Genomic DNA, 16,720 nt, shown 5'->3' with positions numbered 1-16,720 from the left:
GTGTCCTATGCCCAACCATCTTCATTTGCTTCATCAATGACCTTCCCTCCAACATAAGGTCAGACATGGGGATGTTCGCTGATGACTGCGCCATTCACAACTCCACAGATAATGAAGCAGTCCATACCCACATGCAACAAGACCTGGACGACATTCAGGTTTGGGCTGATAAGTGGCAGATAACATTCGCACCACAGAAGTGCCAGACAATGACTATCTCCAACAAGCGAGAGTCTAACCACCTCCCCTTGACATTCAATGGCATTACCATCGCCGAATCCCCCAGCAACATCCTGGGGATCACCGTTAACCAGTAAATTAAATGGACCAGTCCCGTAAATACTGTGGCAACAAGGTCAGAGCCTAGGTATTCTGTAGCAAGTGTCTCACCTCCCGACTCCCCAAAGCCTTTCCACCATCTACAAGGCACAAGTAAGGAGTGTGATGGAATACTCTCCACTTGCCTGGATGAATGCAGCTCCAACAACACAAGCTCGACACCCTCCAGGACAAAACAGCCCGCTTGATTGGCACCCCATCCACCACCTTAAACATTCACTCCCTCCACCACCAGCGTACCATGGCTGTAGTGTGCACCATCTACAAGATGCACTGCAGCAACTCACCAAGGCTTCTTCGGCAGCACCTTCCCAAACCTGCGACCTCTTCCACCAAGAAGGACAAGGGCAGCAAGCGCATGGGAACACCACCACCTCCAAGTCACAACATCCTGACTTGGAAGTATATTGTCGATCGTTCATCGTCGCTGGGTCAAAATCCTGGAACTCCCTACCTAACAGCACAGTGGGAGTACCTTCACCACACAGACTGCAGCGGCTCACCACCAAGAGCAACTAGGGATGGGCAATAAATGCTGGCATTGCCAGTGACTCCCTGATCCCATAAACAAATAAAAAACAAACTTGGATATGTGGCTTGCTATCCCATCATCTAAGTTAATATGGTGAATAGTTGAGGCCCCCAACAAAGATCCAGGACACCACTAATCACATCGTGCCAATTAACCCTACTCCGCCTGCCACTCAGCCAATCTCCTAACCAGGCAGATCTTGAATGATCTATACCCGCAGGCCAGTTTTGAAATCTGCAACACCAGCATTCTTGTCCTAACCAAACAACAGAACAGAAAGTATGGAAACTGTCGTTTGTCCTCTGGATATTTTGACCCCTGCCAGTGAGAATTCAGAGACTGTTGAACATAGTTCAATTATTTTTATTCAATCATTAAATAGCAACAAAGCCATTGCCTGTTCCTAAAAGTCCAAGCCAAGTATATCAGCAATGCTTGCATGTTTGGGTGAGCGTAACCAGTGCATTTTTTTTTTTTTTTATATAAAGGAACAGGTTTGGTAGTTGCATTCAAGCCCAGCTATAGCACTGTGCTCATTTAAGTAAAAGTAAGTAGACCTTTAGGTTGGCCATGCTTCATTTACGTAGCGCTAATGTTGTCTGGTTCTCACATTCCAGTTACTGAATGCAGCCATCAGATTGTTCATTTCAGAATCGCTCCCGACATTTCCTTTTAAATTTGACTTTTTCTCCTAGTTTTTCCAGTGGGCAAGGTGTGGTGAAAAGGGAAAAACCAATGATGCAGGCAGTGGACTTTTCACAAAGCTTTTACCTAGGATTGTTGCATCAGCTGTCTTGTAGAAAGGGTTATTCAAGTCTGGTGATGGGGAGAGACAGTCCAACTGTCTTTCACCACTATGAGGTCGTGCCATCTACTGGGCCAACCAATCTCAAGCTGATCAAATCTGCCCAAGTGAAAAACAAATGTGTATCTGGCAACTCAAGTCACTCAAATGTTAACCACCTGACTGAATGTTGAGCACGCAACTTGATTGAAGAGATGAGCATACCGCAGCCAAGTTAGAAAACCATTAGTTAGGGAAAGGAGATAGGCCTGAACTTAATTCTGAGTCATAAACATCTACACTAAAACCATCAAGGAAAGTACAATTCTTGGCTACAATCTTTACTGATGATGTGCATCTTAGTAAGAAAGCTTGAACTCAAAAGTATGTGGTAGATTCAAAAAGCATACAGCAGTTTATTTGAAGACCATCTAACTTTTCAGTACAGAAGCCATTTTGTGCCAAGTGGTCATGACAGAACTTAAGCTCTTAAAACATCTCACTATATTCAGTTTCCAACAAGGATAGAAAAGTCATTCACATTCACCTGCTTTGAAATCGGTTCTTCATTTGACTAAAATTCCCAAGTTGCCTTTAATAGACATTGTCTATAGCTCCGAGTTTAAAAGTGTGATTTACTTAAACTCATAGTATCCACGGTTAGATTAGGGTCACCTCCATAAACTCTAAATATGGAGTTAACTGGATCCAAAGAAAGTCTAATGGTTGACACCCAAATTATTTGAAACCCCAGAAATGTAAACAAGATTAAAAATTATACAAGTTTCTATAGTGTTTAGAAATGGCTGGTGGTACATACAAGTTTATTGTGAAGTTGCAGTTCTACATAGAATCAATCCATCATAAACAGTTAAGTCGATTACACAAATGAATTTTGAAACCATTAAATGTTAAGAGCTGATGTTAAAGCAGATGGCAGTAAATACTTCCACAAAATATGGAATATTGATTTAGCATTTTTACATCTTTCCATGTTTACAGTAAGAATGCATCTGAATTAAGTCATGGCTTCCCCAACCCCCATATCCTCTGATCAAAACTTTTCAGACATCTTCTTTGGACAGCACCCCTAAGATATCAGCAAAATTTACACATGATGCCAAAGACAATTTATGGGGTTTCCATCTAGAATCAGTGCAATACTTGTCGGATCTTGAAGATGCGATTTAAAAAATAAGCAGGCCCCACAATACAAACTCTTTTTCTGCAGTGCTCACTAAGTTCCTTAATGACACACCAGTTGAATCAGCCAATTAAGTACAAGATTTCAGGTTTACTTTGAAGTGGGTTCTTTCTGCTCGTCTTCTCCGAAGATATCATTCTGCTTGCGCTTCATTTCTTCAAAGTCGAACTCAACCCCCATCATCCTCCTGTAAATATCTTTGATATCATCACAAGTGGTCTCGAAGTGGGTGGTCGCATCGTATGTTCTTGAAATGAAAATCTGTTAAATATCAAGTCAAATACAGAAGTGAGTTTGCCTCAGGGCTGTTTTTTTGACCATCAGCTATGTAGAACTAGTTTTCCCAAACTACAGAGCACCTCTCCTGTTATCCAGCTCAGCAGGCCTGTCAAATTTGGTTCAACTGTTACCTATTTGATCAGAGCCAAGCATCTCTATTAATGGCTTCTCTTCCTATCCAGCTCCATCACCTCAGGAGACACCCCGCGCCCAAGAATTTAACCTTGGCCCTCCTACTCTTCATCTCCACCTTACCCCTTGGCAACATTCGCCAAAGACAAGTGGTCAGCTTTTACAGGTCCGATGCCTGTAGCTGTCAATCTGCTCAAATCATTCTCTCATGTCCACCTTTCATGCCTTTGCTCCTAGTAAAAACCCTTGCTCTCCCCCACCCTGGTCGTTCCTCCAGTTATGGCCCCCATCTTTGCTTCCTCAAGTCCAAGGGACGCAGACTTAAACATATATGGCGCACAACTGGTTAAGCCATTCAACGCCAGATCTAGCTGGATCACATCAACCATCTGGCCCTGCTTTCCTCTGCCAAAGTTGCTCACTGTTCAGGATCATCCCAGAATATAAAAGATAACCCCTGGCTTCTTTTCTCCACTTCCAACAGTTTCCTTAAAGCCCTCTTCCCCTGGCCCTCCACCCTCATCAACAAAGTGGAAAGAGCTTAATAGTTTTCTTTATTGCCAAGACTGTGACCACTTGTTCAGCTGCCTCTGCCACATTCCCCCCCTTCCCCGCCAAGCCAAATTTCCCCCAAGGTTCCCCCACCACCCAAGTCCTAAACCTACATCTTCCTCGTTTCTCACTTATCTCCACTCATGCCCTCTCAGAGTTCATCTTGTCCATGAAACCCACCTTGTGCCCTCGTGACCCCATTCCCACTAAACTGCTGTCCACCCAACTTCCCTTCATGGCCCCCATGCTAGCTAGTACTGTAAATGGTTGTCCCTTTTCAGGTACTGCCCCCTCCCTTTCAAAGGTCCCATCACCCCCTCCTCAAAAAACACTCACCCTGGAACTGTGCAAACTACCGCAATACCTCCAACCTCCCTTTCCTCTTCAAAGTCCTTGAACATGCTGTTGCCACCCAAATTTGAGCTCACCTTTCCTGCAACTCCATGTTTTGAATCTCTCCAATCAGGTTTCTGCCCCCGCCACAAAACTGAAACTGCCCAAAAAACATAAGGACTTGGAGCAGCAGTAGGCCATACAGCTCCTCGAGCCTGATCTGCCATTCAATAAGATCATGGTTGATCTGCGACCGCAACTCCACTTTCCCGCCCGATCCCCATATCCCTCGATTCCCCTGGAGTCCAAAAATCTTAAGAGTGGGGTTTGAGCTCAACCTTCCGACTCGGTGTGCAGCCACTGAGCCAAACTGAAATCAACATTACCAGGAATTATCATGTGGTATTCATGGCTCACAGCTGCCAGAAACATTTCCACTGGCCAAATAACCAATTTACAACTCAGATTCCACAAATTTCTTTTAGTCCCAAGTCTCCTGTGATTTACAGCATCATGTTCTTACCTGGCTTTCAGTCCCCACGTCAACTGGAGCGTGCAGATCACTGATGCAGACAAATCTGAAGAGAGAAAGTATGAGAAATTTTGCTAAGTACCAAATTATCCTAGAAAAAGAACATTCTACTTTGGCCCACAACAATTCAATCTACAGGCCTATGGCTTTAAAAATGAAAGTGATAAAGTTGCAAGTTTCATTCATCAGATAATGGAACAGCTCTTAATAGTTTGAATTGCACATATACAATAGCCTTTTAATTTTTGTCAGGATATAAAATGCCTCTCGGCTCCCAAGCCTTCAGGAAAGCTGCAGCGAGCCAGCCACTAGAAGGCACGCCAGTCCTCCCCCAACTCCTCCCAAAATAGGAAAACATAAAAGGGATACGGAAACATGGGCAGGGAAATAAATAGATCGCTCCAGTTCCACAGCTAGCACTGGTACAATAGGCTAAATGGCCTTGGTCTGTGCCATCATTGAGGATTTTATGAAAGCACGATTAACAACTAAGATTTAACTTCCTGTATCCTTGGCTTCATTTCTGAGCATTCAGGAGCTACTTCACCCTGTGCAGACACAGGTCAACACCAGCTGCTGATAGATAACATGAATTCACAAGCAAAACATCTCGCCTTCCACATTGATGCTAACCAATACAACACCAAGACATCTGCCACAGTAGTCCTCCATTTCATTGGGGGAGGTGAACAGCAGCCCCATATATTGCAAATGTAATGGCAGCACCCGCCACACAAAAATCTGTGGACCATACTAGTAATCATTTCAAGATAAGATTAGTGATAGGGCGATTTGAAGTAAGGTGGGAGGACGCTTGTGTGGAGCATAAACACTGGCATAGACCAGTTGGGCCAAATGACCTTTTCTGGGCTGTAAATTCTTTGCAATTCTCTGCAGTTGACAGCATTAGTGATCTGAGTTTAAGTTTAGACTGGCAAAATTCGACAAGATCGCAACATTAATGAAAATATTTAGAAAGGATGCCTTTAACTGGTATGCAGGACAAAAAAACAAGTTTCATGGACACACTGGCTTTATAGGATGACCATACATCCCCGTTTTCCAGGGAGTCCCCAGATGAGGTACCATGTCCCCAGGAAAACAATGTCCCCAGAAGAGTCCCCGGTTCACGGACCTCATCCCTGAATACCCTAGCTGCCATTTTATTTAAATAAGCTCTATTCATCCCAATGGCAGCTGGCATAAATCTGCGCCCGCACTCAAGGACTCAAGGACCCATCAACAGGGCCAAAGTTGATTGACAGATTTTCTGCCTATTGGCAGCGACGACCCAATGAAAGGGCGGATCAGTTTGTTGTCTACTGAATGTTCCAAACTGAAGCCAATCCGGCCAAAGCCAACGAAAGGACAGAGTGGAGGGTGAGTGCTGGCCAAAAGGGCAGCTGTATTTTCACGGAAGGTGTGCTGGCGGTGTTGTCTGTGTGAGCCAGAGCCTGGGACAGGTAACACCGAGGGTGCATTAATGCACGGAGTGGAAGGGTTTTAGTCTCTGCCCCTGTAACTAGGTAGACAGGACTCAGTATCTCAGTCCAATGAGAACACTGCCAGTCTGAGGCTAAACATGGCTACGTGTATATGTGTATATAGAAGGAGCTGTCTTGGAATTGCTGCATGCCATTTCTATTATAATACTGCCATAGGCCCTCAACTGTCTCAGTGCCAGGAACGACCCCCTCTTCCCCAGTCTGTTTGAGACAGGGTGACCCGCTTTCTTCACTCTGCCAGGGTGATGCCCCCTCCCCACTAATCTAGTTCTGCCAGGGTGACCCACTTCCATTCTTGTCCGTCTGGTTTTTGGGGGTGGCCATCTGGCGATTTTGACTGAATTACTGTTTGTATGTATACATACAAACTGTATAAAATCATTGTTTGTAGTTTTATAATGCGCCACTAGGTGGCGAACAACATCCGTTAATTCTCAGTAAAATTAAAACAAACACTCGTTAAATCCACATCACTGACTGCGTGATGGTTGAGGGGGGTTAATCTCTACGCAAATTCCACTAACAGAAGCAAGTGGTCATGCCCCTCGATTTTTTGAAACGCGGAGATAGCACAGCAATCATTAATAAATCTGTGAAAAATAAATGATTTGGGCAGTGATGTGAAGAAAGATTGAGCCAGCAGTATAGACAGTGGGTGTGAAAAACTGACGTTCCTGAACAGTGGTGTATTATTTATAAACAGTGTCTGAATGTGCTTCAATAGTGTGACGTCACAACTGCAGTAATTATCTGCACATTTGTTTTGCATTTGTAGCGTATGTGAAACTGTAAAATATAGGCTGCTAAAAATGTTTGCCTCACTACACTGCGCAACCCACATTGTCTGTCCTGGATACTTTGTTGTGGGGCCACCGCGAGTCCCCAGATTCAGTTTAGAAAACAGGGCCACCCTTTTAATGCGGTTCTCCACATTTGGGCTTTTACTTTTAGTAGCGATTTTAATACACATGGGGAAGTGGTCTTTGCTGACCTATTTCAGCTTTTGTACCCAATGTCAGGGCAGCTACAGCACAGGTTTGTTGCCACCCCACAACAGCATGCCTCAAGCGGTCAGGAAAACACTATATACAATTAGACTCGCATCCATCATTAATGTGACCAATTAACACAACTATCAAGTTTTTCTCTAGTGAGTTTGTCCCCAATACCGAGTGGGTTGAGACTGCTCACTGTTTCCTTTAGGATCATTATCCCAACAAGGCTGGGCTGAAATAAGCCCTTAGATGGTTGTTAAAAGCCCTCATACCATATTTATTCAAAGGTCTGGCATTTTTATTGACCAAACCATCACAACATGGGGATGACAGATCTCTCCTTCAAACAAGTTCCCATAAACTTCTAATCAACTCAATCAAAAAAAACTATTTCAGAGCTCCAATAGAAAGTCTCACTAAAATATCTAAAAACAATTCCAAATATTAAAACATACTTCTGTTCCACAGGCTCCAGAAGATCAAGTGCTGGTTGAATTTCGCTTTCAGGATCATTAGTCTCCACTGTTGTGCTAATAATGGCAATGTATTTTCCTTGAGCAGCTACATTGTGTGCGTAGGATATCATGCAAATGTAGATGTCTAGGGAATGTTAAAAAACGACTGTGAAATCAAATTCAAACAAACTACAGGAACCTTTGTGCTATCCGGCACCGACGGGACCGAGCTGCTGCCGTCCCATCAACACTGCCGGACACACCAGCGCTAATGTTGAAACATATGGAGATTTTGAGCGCCGTATCTGGCAACAAACCCACAGCTTCTAAACAGTCGGCCGTACCTTGCAAGCGTCTCTGTAGCTTAGCAACAGCTTCAGCGAGACCTTGCAGAGCCTGACTGGTGGGAAAAAAAAGCAACGAAAAGAAAAAAAAAAGCTAACGAAACGGCTCCTGATTTTTGCCGGTGGCTCGAGCATTCCAGACAGTTAACCTCCGGATAAACCAAAGTTTCCTGTAACAAGTTGCCCATTACCTTAATCTCTTCAAAAGATTACAAATTTAACAAACGATTACTGCTCTAGAAATTTCCATTTTCAATTTGAAACTTACTGCTCCAGGTCCTTCTAGTAGCAAAGAGTTCTACAACCATAAATCTTACATTTTCTCATCAGGCTGGTGACCTGAACCCTCCACTAACCCCACTCCGTAACCAGGTACAGTGGTACACAAATCAACTCTCATTCCTTCCCTTTGGCGGTGCATCTGTTCTTCCCGATTCTGATCTTACCCAACCTTTGGATGTTGACGGTCTTGATCATTTTTTCCTCCGCTCCCATCTTGCATTTACTACTTTAGGTTTGTACGCCAATATATAATGCACATTCCAGGATCAAGACAGGTAGGCAACCCATATATAGGCCTTGCTCAATACTAAACAAGCTAGCTGTAAATTGGTGTGTACTTGATCTCCTTGGTGGAGAACACATCCCTGCTCAAATTTGAGCACAAGGTTGTCTACTGCCCACTGCCCTAAAAGGGCAAGCCTTTGCAACTCACTTCCAGGGCCATAATAAAATGCAGATTTGTGGAAAGCTACTCACCAGATTTTCTGTTGACCTGATTTTGTGGAATGATAATCTGACAGGAATTTACATCTGATATGCTCTTGATGGGGTGACTCATGATGCAGATGACGCGAATCACCTGGCCAACTTTCTTCACACGGTCAGACACATAACTGGGGTCACAGATCAGCTGCTTACAGCGGGCAATCTGCAAACAAATTACATATTGATTAAACCCGGCATAGCGCCAGAGGTTTCAGCGCAGGAAGCTGCTTGGCCCAGTGCGTCGCTGCCAGTAAGCAGTGGGTTTGCTGCCAATTTTCAAACAAGTACTCCTTTTTGTGGAAAGGCATCAATTCCTCAAACAGGATTTGTACAATCTCAATGCTGCCATCACAAAACATTCCATGGATTATCTTTGAAGGATTGTTCCACTATTTAGTGGCTAAACTGGCAATCAATCCCAATGGCTCAAATTAACAGTAAAGTTACTGCTGGTTAAGGCACTTCGATCCACACTAGCCAACAGCTCTTGAAAGCGAATAATGGTAAAGAGAATTGTTTTGACTGATCTGTTATGCTAATCAGTGAGTGCTCAAGATCCAACATCTATAGTGACCAAAGTGAAATTACAGCAAGACCATCGCACCAAAATATTTAGTCCCTAGAAATATGAACATTTTCAAACATATCACATCCACTGATTTTTATATTCTTGATAGAAAGAAGTGATGGTTAACTGTGGTCCTGCATGTTCAGCTGATGGACAATAAGGCAGCTTAACAATTCATGTCGACTTGTCTCACCAAGAGCTCACTTGGGTCTGCCTTTGGAGAGATTGAACAAATACACAGGCAAAAGACACAAATATCCGGTCCAGATCACAAGGGATCATCCAAGTAGAAACTGGACCGTTCGAGTCAACTCCCGTCAAAGGACAGCGCTCCGGCCACTTAAGTGCTACCTATAGCACACCCGAATTTGTAGCACTGATTGTTCAAGTGCAGGAGGCTTGGGCATTAAGTGTGGGTCACATTTACATAGGCTTGAAAGTATTTCAATCCTGGGTAACCCCCATTCGGCACAGTGGAAAGCCAGTGATTTTCAAACTTTAGTGCGTGGAGGGTCTCCTCCAAATAAATATTCACACTCCCAGAAACGCCCCGCCGCATCCTAACTTTCGAAAGACAGCGTCAGCTACCCAAAGGAAAGAGGCGCAATTGCTGCAGAGCTTCTTTACAACATATCTATAGTAGAACAAGATTGTATTACAAGACAAATATAATCGAAAAACAGTTGATCAGAGAAGTTCTCAGTATCCAGGGACTCGTTTAACAACTGGTGATTTACATCAGCAAAGCGCTTAGAGGTCTCACCTCTCCCTCAGACTTGACTCCAACCACATGTCCATTTTCCACAATTATTTCTTCAATAGGCTTGTTTAACATATAGGTCCCACCATAAATGGCACTTAACCTACAACAGGGAAAAAGGCATTAAACCAGTGGCAGGTTTCACAAGTTATTCAAGAATCAGACCAAAGGACATGAAAAAAAACTAAAGACAAGAATATTTGAGTTGTCCAAGCACATTCTCAAACTTACAAACCACGGTAAATTCCCTCAATTTGGGAATATTGAACTCAGCCATTTGAGCCATGATCATTTTGTTCCTTGGCACTCATTCTGGACCACCTCAGACAAAAGCCAAGATACTCGAAGATACAAGTGTTCCTCCTACATTCACACCGTGAATATTTAGATTCTTAAACTATGCAGTGCAGATTTTTCTCCACTCTAGAAGTCTCAGACACTTGTATACAGGCATCAGTGATCGTGATTGCAAATATTGACATCTCAACACCAAATGTTTCACTGTATGCCGCCTGCCAGCACCACACCATCAAAATATGTAATGGCTTTCATGTGTAAAAGCAAAACACTGAAAAAAGTATTGTTTATTTACTATAAACACCCAAGTACAGAATGAGCTGAGGATATTTAGCCCAACAAGCCCACACTTGTGTCATGATATCTCCAGACTATTTAATTTAATGGAGGCAACAGCACACAGCTAAAAAAAAAATTCCAGGATATTTTCCCCCAATCCTGACCAGCAACATTGCAGTGGCATTCCAGGCAGGAACACTAACATCGTGTGATATTTGATGCATGTGGGAGTAGCTTAGAAAAAGGATGCAGTGGGTTCTTCAAGCTTTAATCATAAGGTACACAAGATTTATAATTAAATCCAATTAACAGATTCAACAGTTTTAAGTAAACGTACAAGTTACACACATGCTGTTTAAAATTTCCAGCTAAGATTAAACTTTTCAAAATAAATGAATATTGGCTCCACTCATTTGGACAGACAAAAGTTTTCTACAATGTTATGGAGACTAGGTGGGCTGCACAAAGTTACCAAAATACACAATATTCAACCCAACCCTGTATGTTTGTGCAAATTAAGATTTAACCATCAAAAACATATACATTAAAAGGAAAATCTCAAAGAAAAGGATTAGGATCCCAACAATTCCTGAGGAATGTGTGGCCACATTACCCACTCAGTTACTGATCTCAACCTCAGTGCTGTGCATAAGCTGCAAGTGGAGGTCAGGTACTTTCACAAAAGGTAGGAATGACGGTGGCATAGTGGTTAGCACTGTTGCCTCACAGCACCAGGGACCCGGGTTCGAATCCGGCCTCGGGCGACTGTCTGTGTGGAGTTTGCACATTCTCCCCGTGTTTGCGTGGGTTTCCTCCGGGTGCTCCGGTTTCCTCCCACAGTCCAAAGATGTGCGAGTTAGGTTGATTGGCTATGATAAATTGACCCTTAGTGTTAGGGGGATTAAATACGTGGGGTTACGGGGATAGGGTGGGATATGTGTTGGTGTAGGGGTTACGGGGATTGGGTGGGATATGTGTCGGTGCAGGCTTGATGGGCCGAAATGGCCTCTATCTGCACTGTGGGGTTTCTGTGATTCTGTGATTCTGTGATTGGAGTCATATCAGGCTGTGCGCATGCACTTCCTGATGGGCAGATGAGTGGCAATGGAAAAGGCCTCAGAGCTGCCTATGCACATAGGGTCCGAGATAGCCTGAAAGAGTAGGGTTACTACCAACGTTCCCTGTAATTTTCTTTTGGGTGCGTGGCCCTTTTAAGTGGCCGCACAGCCCATTCAAATTTTTGTGCATGCGCGGTTATGCCAATTGAAAAGCCGGCAAAGGGCCCGCGCAGGAGCCCCAGACGGCCGCGTGGCTGCACAGCTTAAAGGGAACATTGGTTACTACACCCAGTTTTAAAAACCAATAAAGTTCTATATATTTTTAAAACTTTACAAATATACAATTCAAATCTATGATGTGGTCAAGAGTTTATTACAAGAGTTTTCTAGCTTAGAGTTACAAGAATAAAACGCCTGAATCTAACTTGAGTATTTCACACTGGATTTTCTTTGCCAAAGCCCTAGATCCATCAGGATTTGCAATAATGCTCACCTGGCAAAACCCTGAGGCAACTCTCCGAGGCCGTAAAGAGGGTAAAGGTATGGACTTTTCCCATAGCGAGCTAGCGATTCACTGTAAAGCTTAATTCTGTTTAACGTCTCAAGGCAAGGTTGGTCAAGGTACCTGAAAGGGATAGAAAGTTTGGAACGTGACCACCGTATTCATTTTTCTAAACAAGTTCGACAATTGACTGACAGGATCATGCTACAGCCAGCATTGGGCATGTGCCATACCAGCCAACCCACGATCTCAAGTCATATGAAGTGGAAGCAAAGCGGAGGCCCACTGCTTCTCAAGAGGCACAGGAGGAAGGAAAAAAAACCTCCTAGCATCCATGCGTCACAGATGTCTGGGAAGTAAACCAAGTTTATCCCGTGGAAGGGCGAAAGCTGCAGAGCATACTACTCTGATTAGACATCTCTAATGAGGAAAAAATCCACTAATACTATGTTACCGGCCACCAGAGCAGCACAAGGGCTAAATTGTTCTATGAAGATACAGGAAGGGCATAAGAGAACAAGTAATGGGAGACTTCAATTAAATATAAATTGGGAAAACACAAAGAGTCTAGAATCAGATTTGGTAAACATAATGCTTCATAACCTACTGCATCAAGGAGGCAATCAGAGGCAGTGTCATCCTGACCTGGCAATAGTTAATGTTCCAGAATTGGAGGTATTGGCACCCCTGGGTGACTAGATCAAATTTAACATGATCTGGGAGTCTAAAATATTTAAGACCAGGAGCCAGGTATAAAACAAAAAAAGGGCTAAATTCAATTAAACGAGGGAACAAATAGATTGGGGAAGGCTGCTAGAAACACTTCAGTAGTGGCCAAGTCAAAGATATATAATTCGGAGCATGCAGGATAAAGTGTGAAAATGAACAAGCTCAGACTAAACAAAAGCAACCCTGAATGGATTAACAAATTTAGAGTGATATACAAACCCTACAGGGATAAAAGGAAAAGAGCGGCACTGGTATTAACAAAGCACAGCAAACACTTACAGGGTGATCAGAGGCAGAACCCCCATGTAATATTTATATACACAAAATATATACACAAGCTGAACAGAAGAACTGCTGCAGCAACAAGCACTCACTCATCTGTCCTGTACAAGGCTAGAGCATGGCCTGTGAAATCGATGACATCCTTCCCCAAGCCGCATTTCTCATATACATTCCTCATAGTTGCTTTCTTGGGGTCAATGCCATCCCAAGTTGCGGGATCACTTTCATCGTAAACGGCAACACGCTGTAAAAGCTTCCTAAATCGATTTTTCTCCATAAAACCCAACAAATCTAAAAAAAAAGCCACATTAATTTACAGTTCAGCACATGAAACATTGGTTACATTAACCAAACTAGAACTTATTGCTGGTGAAACTCTTAACAATCGGGCTCTATTACAGGAAATATAATTGTCTTTCACTCATTTATGGTGGTCCCATAAACCAAATGAACCTTTCGATTCAGTTTCTTTTCCTTTGGCACCAGTGGCCTACACTTTTTACAGTATTGTCTTTAGGCATATTTAGCAAATTGGTATCAAAACACTATGAAAAGGCACAAACCCAATGTTCCCTTTAATTTTTTTTGGGGTGCACGGCCCCTTTAAGGGGCTGCGCGGTCCATTCGAAATGCACAGGTTTTTCCCCATTTTAAAGCTGGTGAGCCAGCTGCGCGGGAGCTGCACAGCGCTACGCGGCCGCACAGCTTAAACAGAACATTGAACCCATGTTCGTGGGATACCCAATTCGGTAGCTTGAATTGCTCCTGCACTACATCCACCAGTGACAGACCTGAAAACATCTGGCATGGTTTCTCATGCTCTGCCTAGACAGAATTCAAGTTTGGAAACCTACCAATGGCAGTTTTTCCTATAGTTCAAAAAAGGTACAGGAAACTTTGGTTTATCCGGATGTTATATGTCCGGAATACTCGATCTAACGGCAAAAATCAGGAGCCGTTTTCTATAAGTTTTTTTCGTTCTCATTGCTTTTTTTCCCCAGTCAGGCACTGCAAGGTCTGTAGCTATAGCAACAGCTTCAGCTACAGCTTCAGCTAGAGACGCTTGCAGCTGCCTGTTTTGAAGCTGTTGCTAAGCAACAGGGTTTGTTGATTCACACGGAGCTTTTCAGTTCCGTATGTTTCAACATTATGCTGGTATGTCCGGCACTTTTGATGGTACGGCACCAGCTCGGTCCCGTCAGTGCCGGATATCAGAAAGTTTCCTGTACATAGTAAAAATTCACACGGCTCATTTTCCCACTGAAAGCCTAATGACGACAGTGGATTAAATGCAGATGGCTGCAAGGATTTAGCAGAACCAGAGCTCGGTCAAGAATACTGCAACACAAATTTTGATAAATTAACAGGACAATCTGCTGGCAAGTTAAGAAGTTATATACAGGAAGTAGTGTAGCAAGTGGTAGGATGCAAGTTAGTAAAATTCTCTGAAGAGTTAAAGCTTCTGATCTCGTGTCTCATTACATGGCATAAAGCAGCGAGTTCACTGGCAAAAAGGAAACAAAAATGTCACAACCCACCTAGCATAAAGGGGCAGAAGTTATTTTATTCCTTCCACCCAGTTTATTAAAAATGACATTCTTCTATTAGTTGAGAGATTGCTTTTAGCACTGATGTGGCAGAGTCTGAATTGTTTGTTTCCTGGTCCTAAAGATCATTTAGTAATTAAAGGTTTGCCCCGTTGTAAAGACGCAGACCAATTAACAACCTATCTTGCGTGAAAGGTTATTGATTCTGCCTGGGAACTATAGCCAAGAGTTCCACAGTTGTTGCGTTTTACACGCAAAAGGATTAGTGAATGCTCTGTGAAAGCAAAGAGGTCCCTGCCCCCTACTCCCAGAAATCTCTTGCTGAACAAAGTGAGTTTTCAAACACTACTTGAGGGGAAAAATATTTGAGAAACAGGAAAAAGAAAATCCATTCAGATGATTTTGGTGGCAAGGTCGAACATGTTACATCTAGTCAGCAGATTTCTGCCAGTGCAGTCACTGCAGGTCTCAGATGAAGATGTACAATTTCCAGATCTTAGAGGCAAAGGTCTGCTTACAGGGCCTGCAAGACTTGAAACACAATGGTACTATAATCTAAAGCCAGCATTAGCACGCAACACATGCCTGGTCTTCTAACTGGAAAAAGAGCTGCTCTACCAAAGCAGGTAGCAGCTGTGCCTGCAAGAGCTTGACAAGTAGTTCTGTCCCAAATGCCAGACGAAACCTTTCCTACAGGAGCATCCACTAGATATTTCAGTCGGATTAGTTTTACTTCATTTTTGAGAGATCAGACACAACTGATACAAAAGAAAATGTTACCCATGAGTTACAACATTTACTGTTTTCCCAACCACCGCCACCCTTTTACCATTTTATTTCCTACTCACTGGAACCCAAGGCTTCCTTTTCAGTAGATGGCACCTTGTAGATTTTGCCTTTTTTGTAAACATAACTGCCTTCAATAACCTTAAAGTCAAGGTAACGGGTAACTTCAGTATACAGTAGCATCTTCACAAGTTGACCTGCAAACAAAGGATTATACTTTTTAGAATGCATGCCAGTACAAAGAGAAAGAACAAAAAGGGGGGGGGGGGGGAAATGAACAAAAAAAAGAGAACAAAGAGGGGGAGGGGGAAGAGAGAGAACAAGAGGAAGGCGAGGAAAAAAAAGTTGCATTTATATAGTGCTTTTCACAACCGCAGGACATCCCCGATTAAGTATCAGCCTAGATTGTTTGCTGAAGTCTCTGGCGAAGGGCTTGAACTCAGGATCTTCTGAATTAGGGGTAAGTGTGCTACCACTGAGTGAAGGCTGACATGCCATACATTCAACAACTCTGCTCCTTCGCCAGTCCCTTTACACCATTCACTTAATTACACGTCAGGGTATAGACCCCAGCACACTGCTATATGAACTTGCTTTACTTAGTAGGGTAGCAGTAAGGCGTGCTACAATTAGCACCAACAGCCATTGTTTATTGGGAGGGGGGTTGAAGGGAGCACGAGAGAAACACATTCAAATGATGATCACCAGGAGAGCAACTTGTGGGGGTAGGGGTGGCATTAGAAAGAGAAAAGCACATAAATTTCTTGTGTGTTCTGCGCCAAGACAACTCCTAGCTCAATATCTCACTAAGGGAACCCATCAGACACAAGTACCTCACTGGATGGCAACGTCCATTTGGAGAACAATGCCTTTGTTTTAAAAAAAAACATGCTTCCATGTTATTAGAGGTTCAAGTGTTTGTCATAAACTAGCACAAAATTACTGCTCCCTCAATCTCATTAGTTTCACCTCCTGAATCATATAGACAGTTTGTCTCAGGTTAAATAAATATTTCAACAACAAAAAAATTCCTACCATTCGCCATAAGAAACTTTGGAATCAGGTCCACATTCCAGTCTCTTCCCCTGCCCATGGACTCTGGTGGTGAACCAGGGAGATTAAATCTTTTGTACAGCTGAAGAAAAGAGCATGTATTTA

At 43.2% G+C, this 16,720-nt stretch overlaps 1 protein-coding gene across 2 annotated transcripts in view; it reads right to left on the bottom strand.

Moving 5' to 3' along the window:
* Nucleotides 1-2,047: 2,047 nt before the first annotated feature.
* Nucleotides 2,048-16,720, bottom strand: part of gdi2 (GDP dissociation inhibitor 2) — a 28,485-nt gene continuing 13,812 nt past the window's right edge. Inside the window, exons 3-11 of one of the 2 annotated variants that reach the window (XM_086010694.1) lie at nt 16,598-16,697; nt 15,625-15,759; nt 13,322-13,520; nt 12,210-12,341; nt 10,086-10,185; nt 8,746-8,917; nt 7,643-7,787; nt 4,679-4,733; nt 2,048-3,120 (exon numbers count right to left, since the gene is read on the bottom strand). In XM_086010694.1, coding sequence (XP_085866820.1) covers nt 2,950-3,120; nt 4,679-4,733; nt 7,643-7,787; nt 8,746-8,917; nt 10,086-10,185; nt 12,210-12,341; nt 13,322-13,520; nt 15,625-15,759; nt 16,598-16,697 — 1,209 coding nt within the window. In that variant the 3' untranslated portion in view covers nt 2,048-2,949. The remainder of the gene's footprint in view (nt 3,121-4,678; nt 4,734-7,642; nt 7,788-8,745; nt 8,918-10,085; nt 10,186-12,209; nt 12,342-13,321; nt 13,521-15,624; nt 15,760-16,597; nt 16,698-16,720) is intronic. The other variant, XM_086010695.1, reaches the window with a different exon arrangement.

Source organism: Somniosus microcephalus, chromosome 17, assembly GCF_052327205.1.
Source record: "Somniosus microcephalus isolate GS21.2 chromosome 17, FLI_Smic_1.0, whole genome shotgun sequence".
Lineage (NCBI taxonomy): Eukaryota > Metazoa > Chordata > Chondrichthyes > Squaliformes > Somniosidae > Somniosus > Somniosus microcephalus.
Note: the sequence above shows the minus strand (reverse complement) of the source record. Positions and strands in the feature narration are given on the sequence as shown.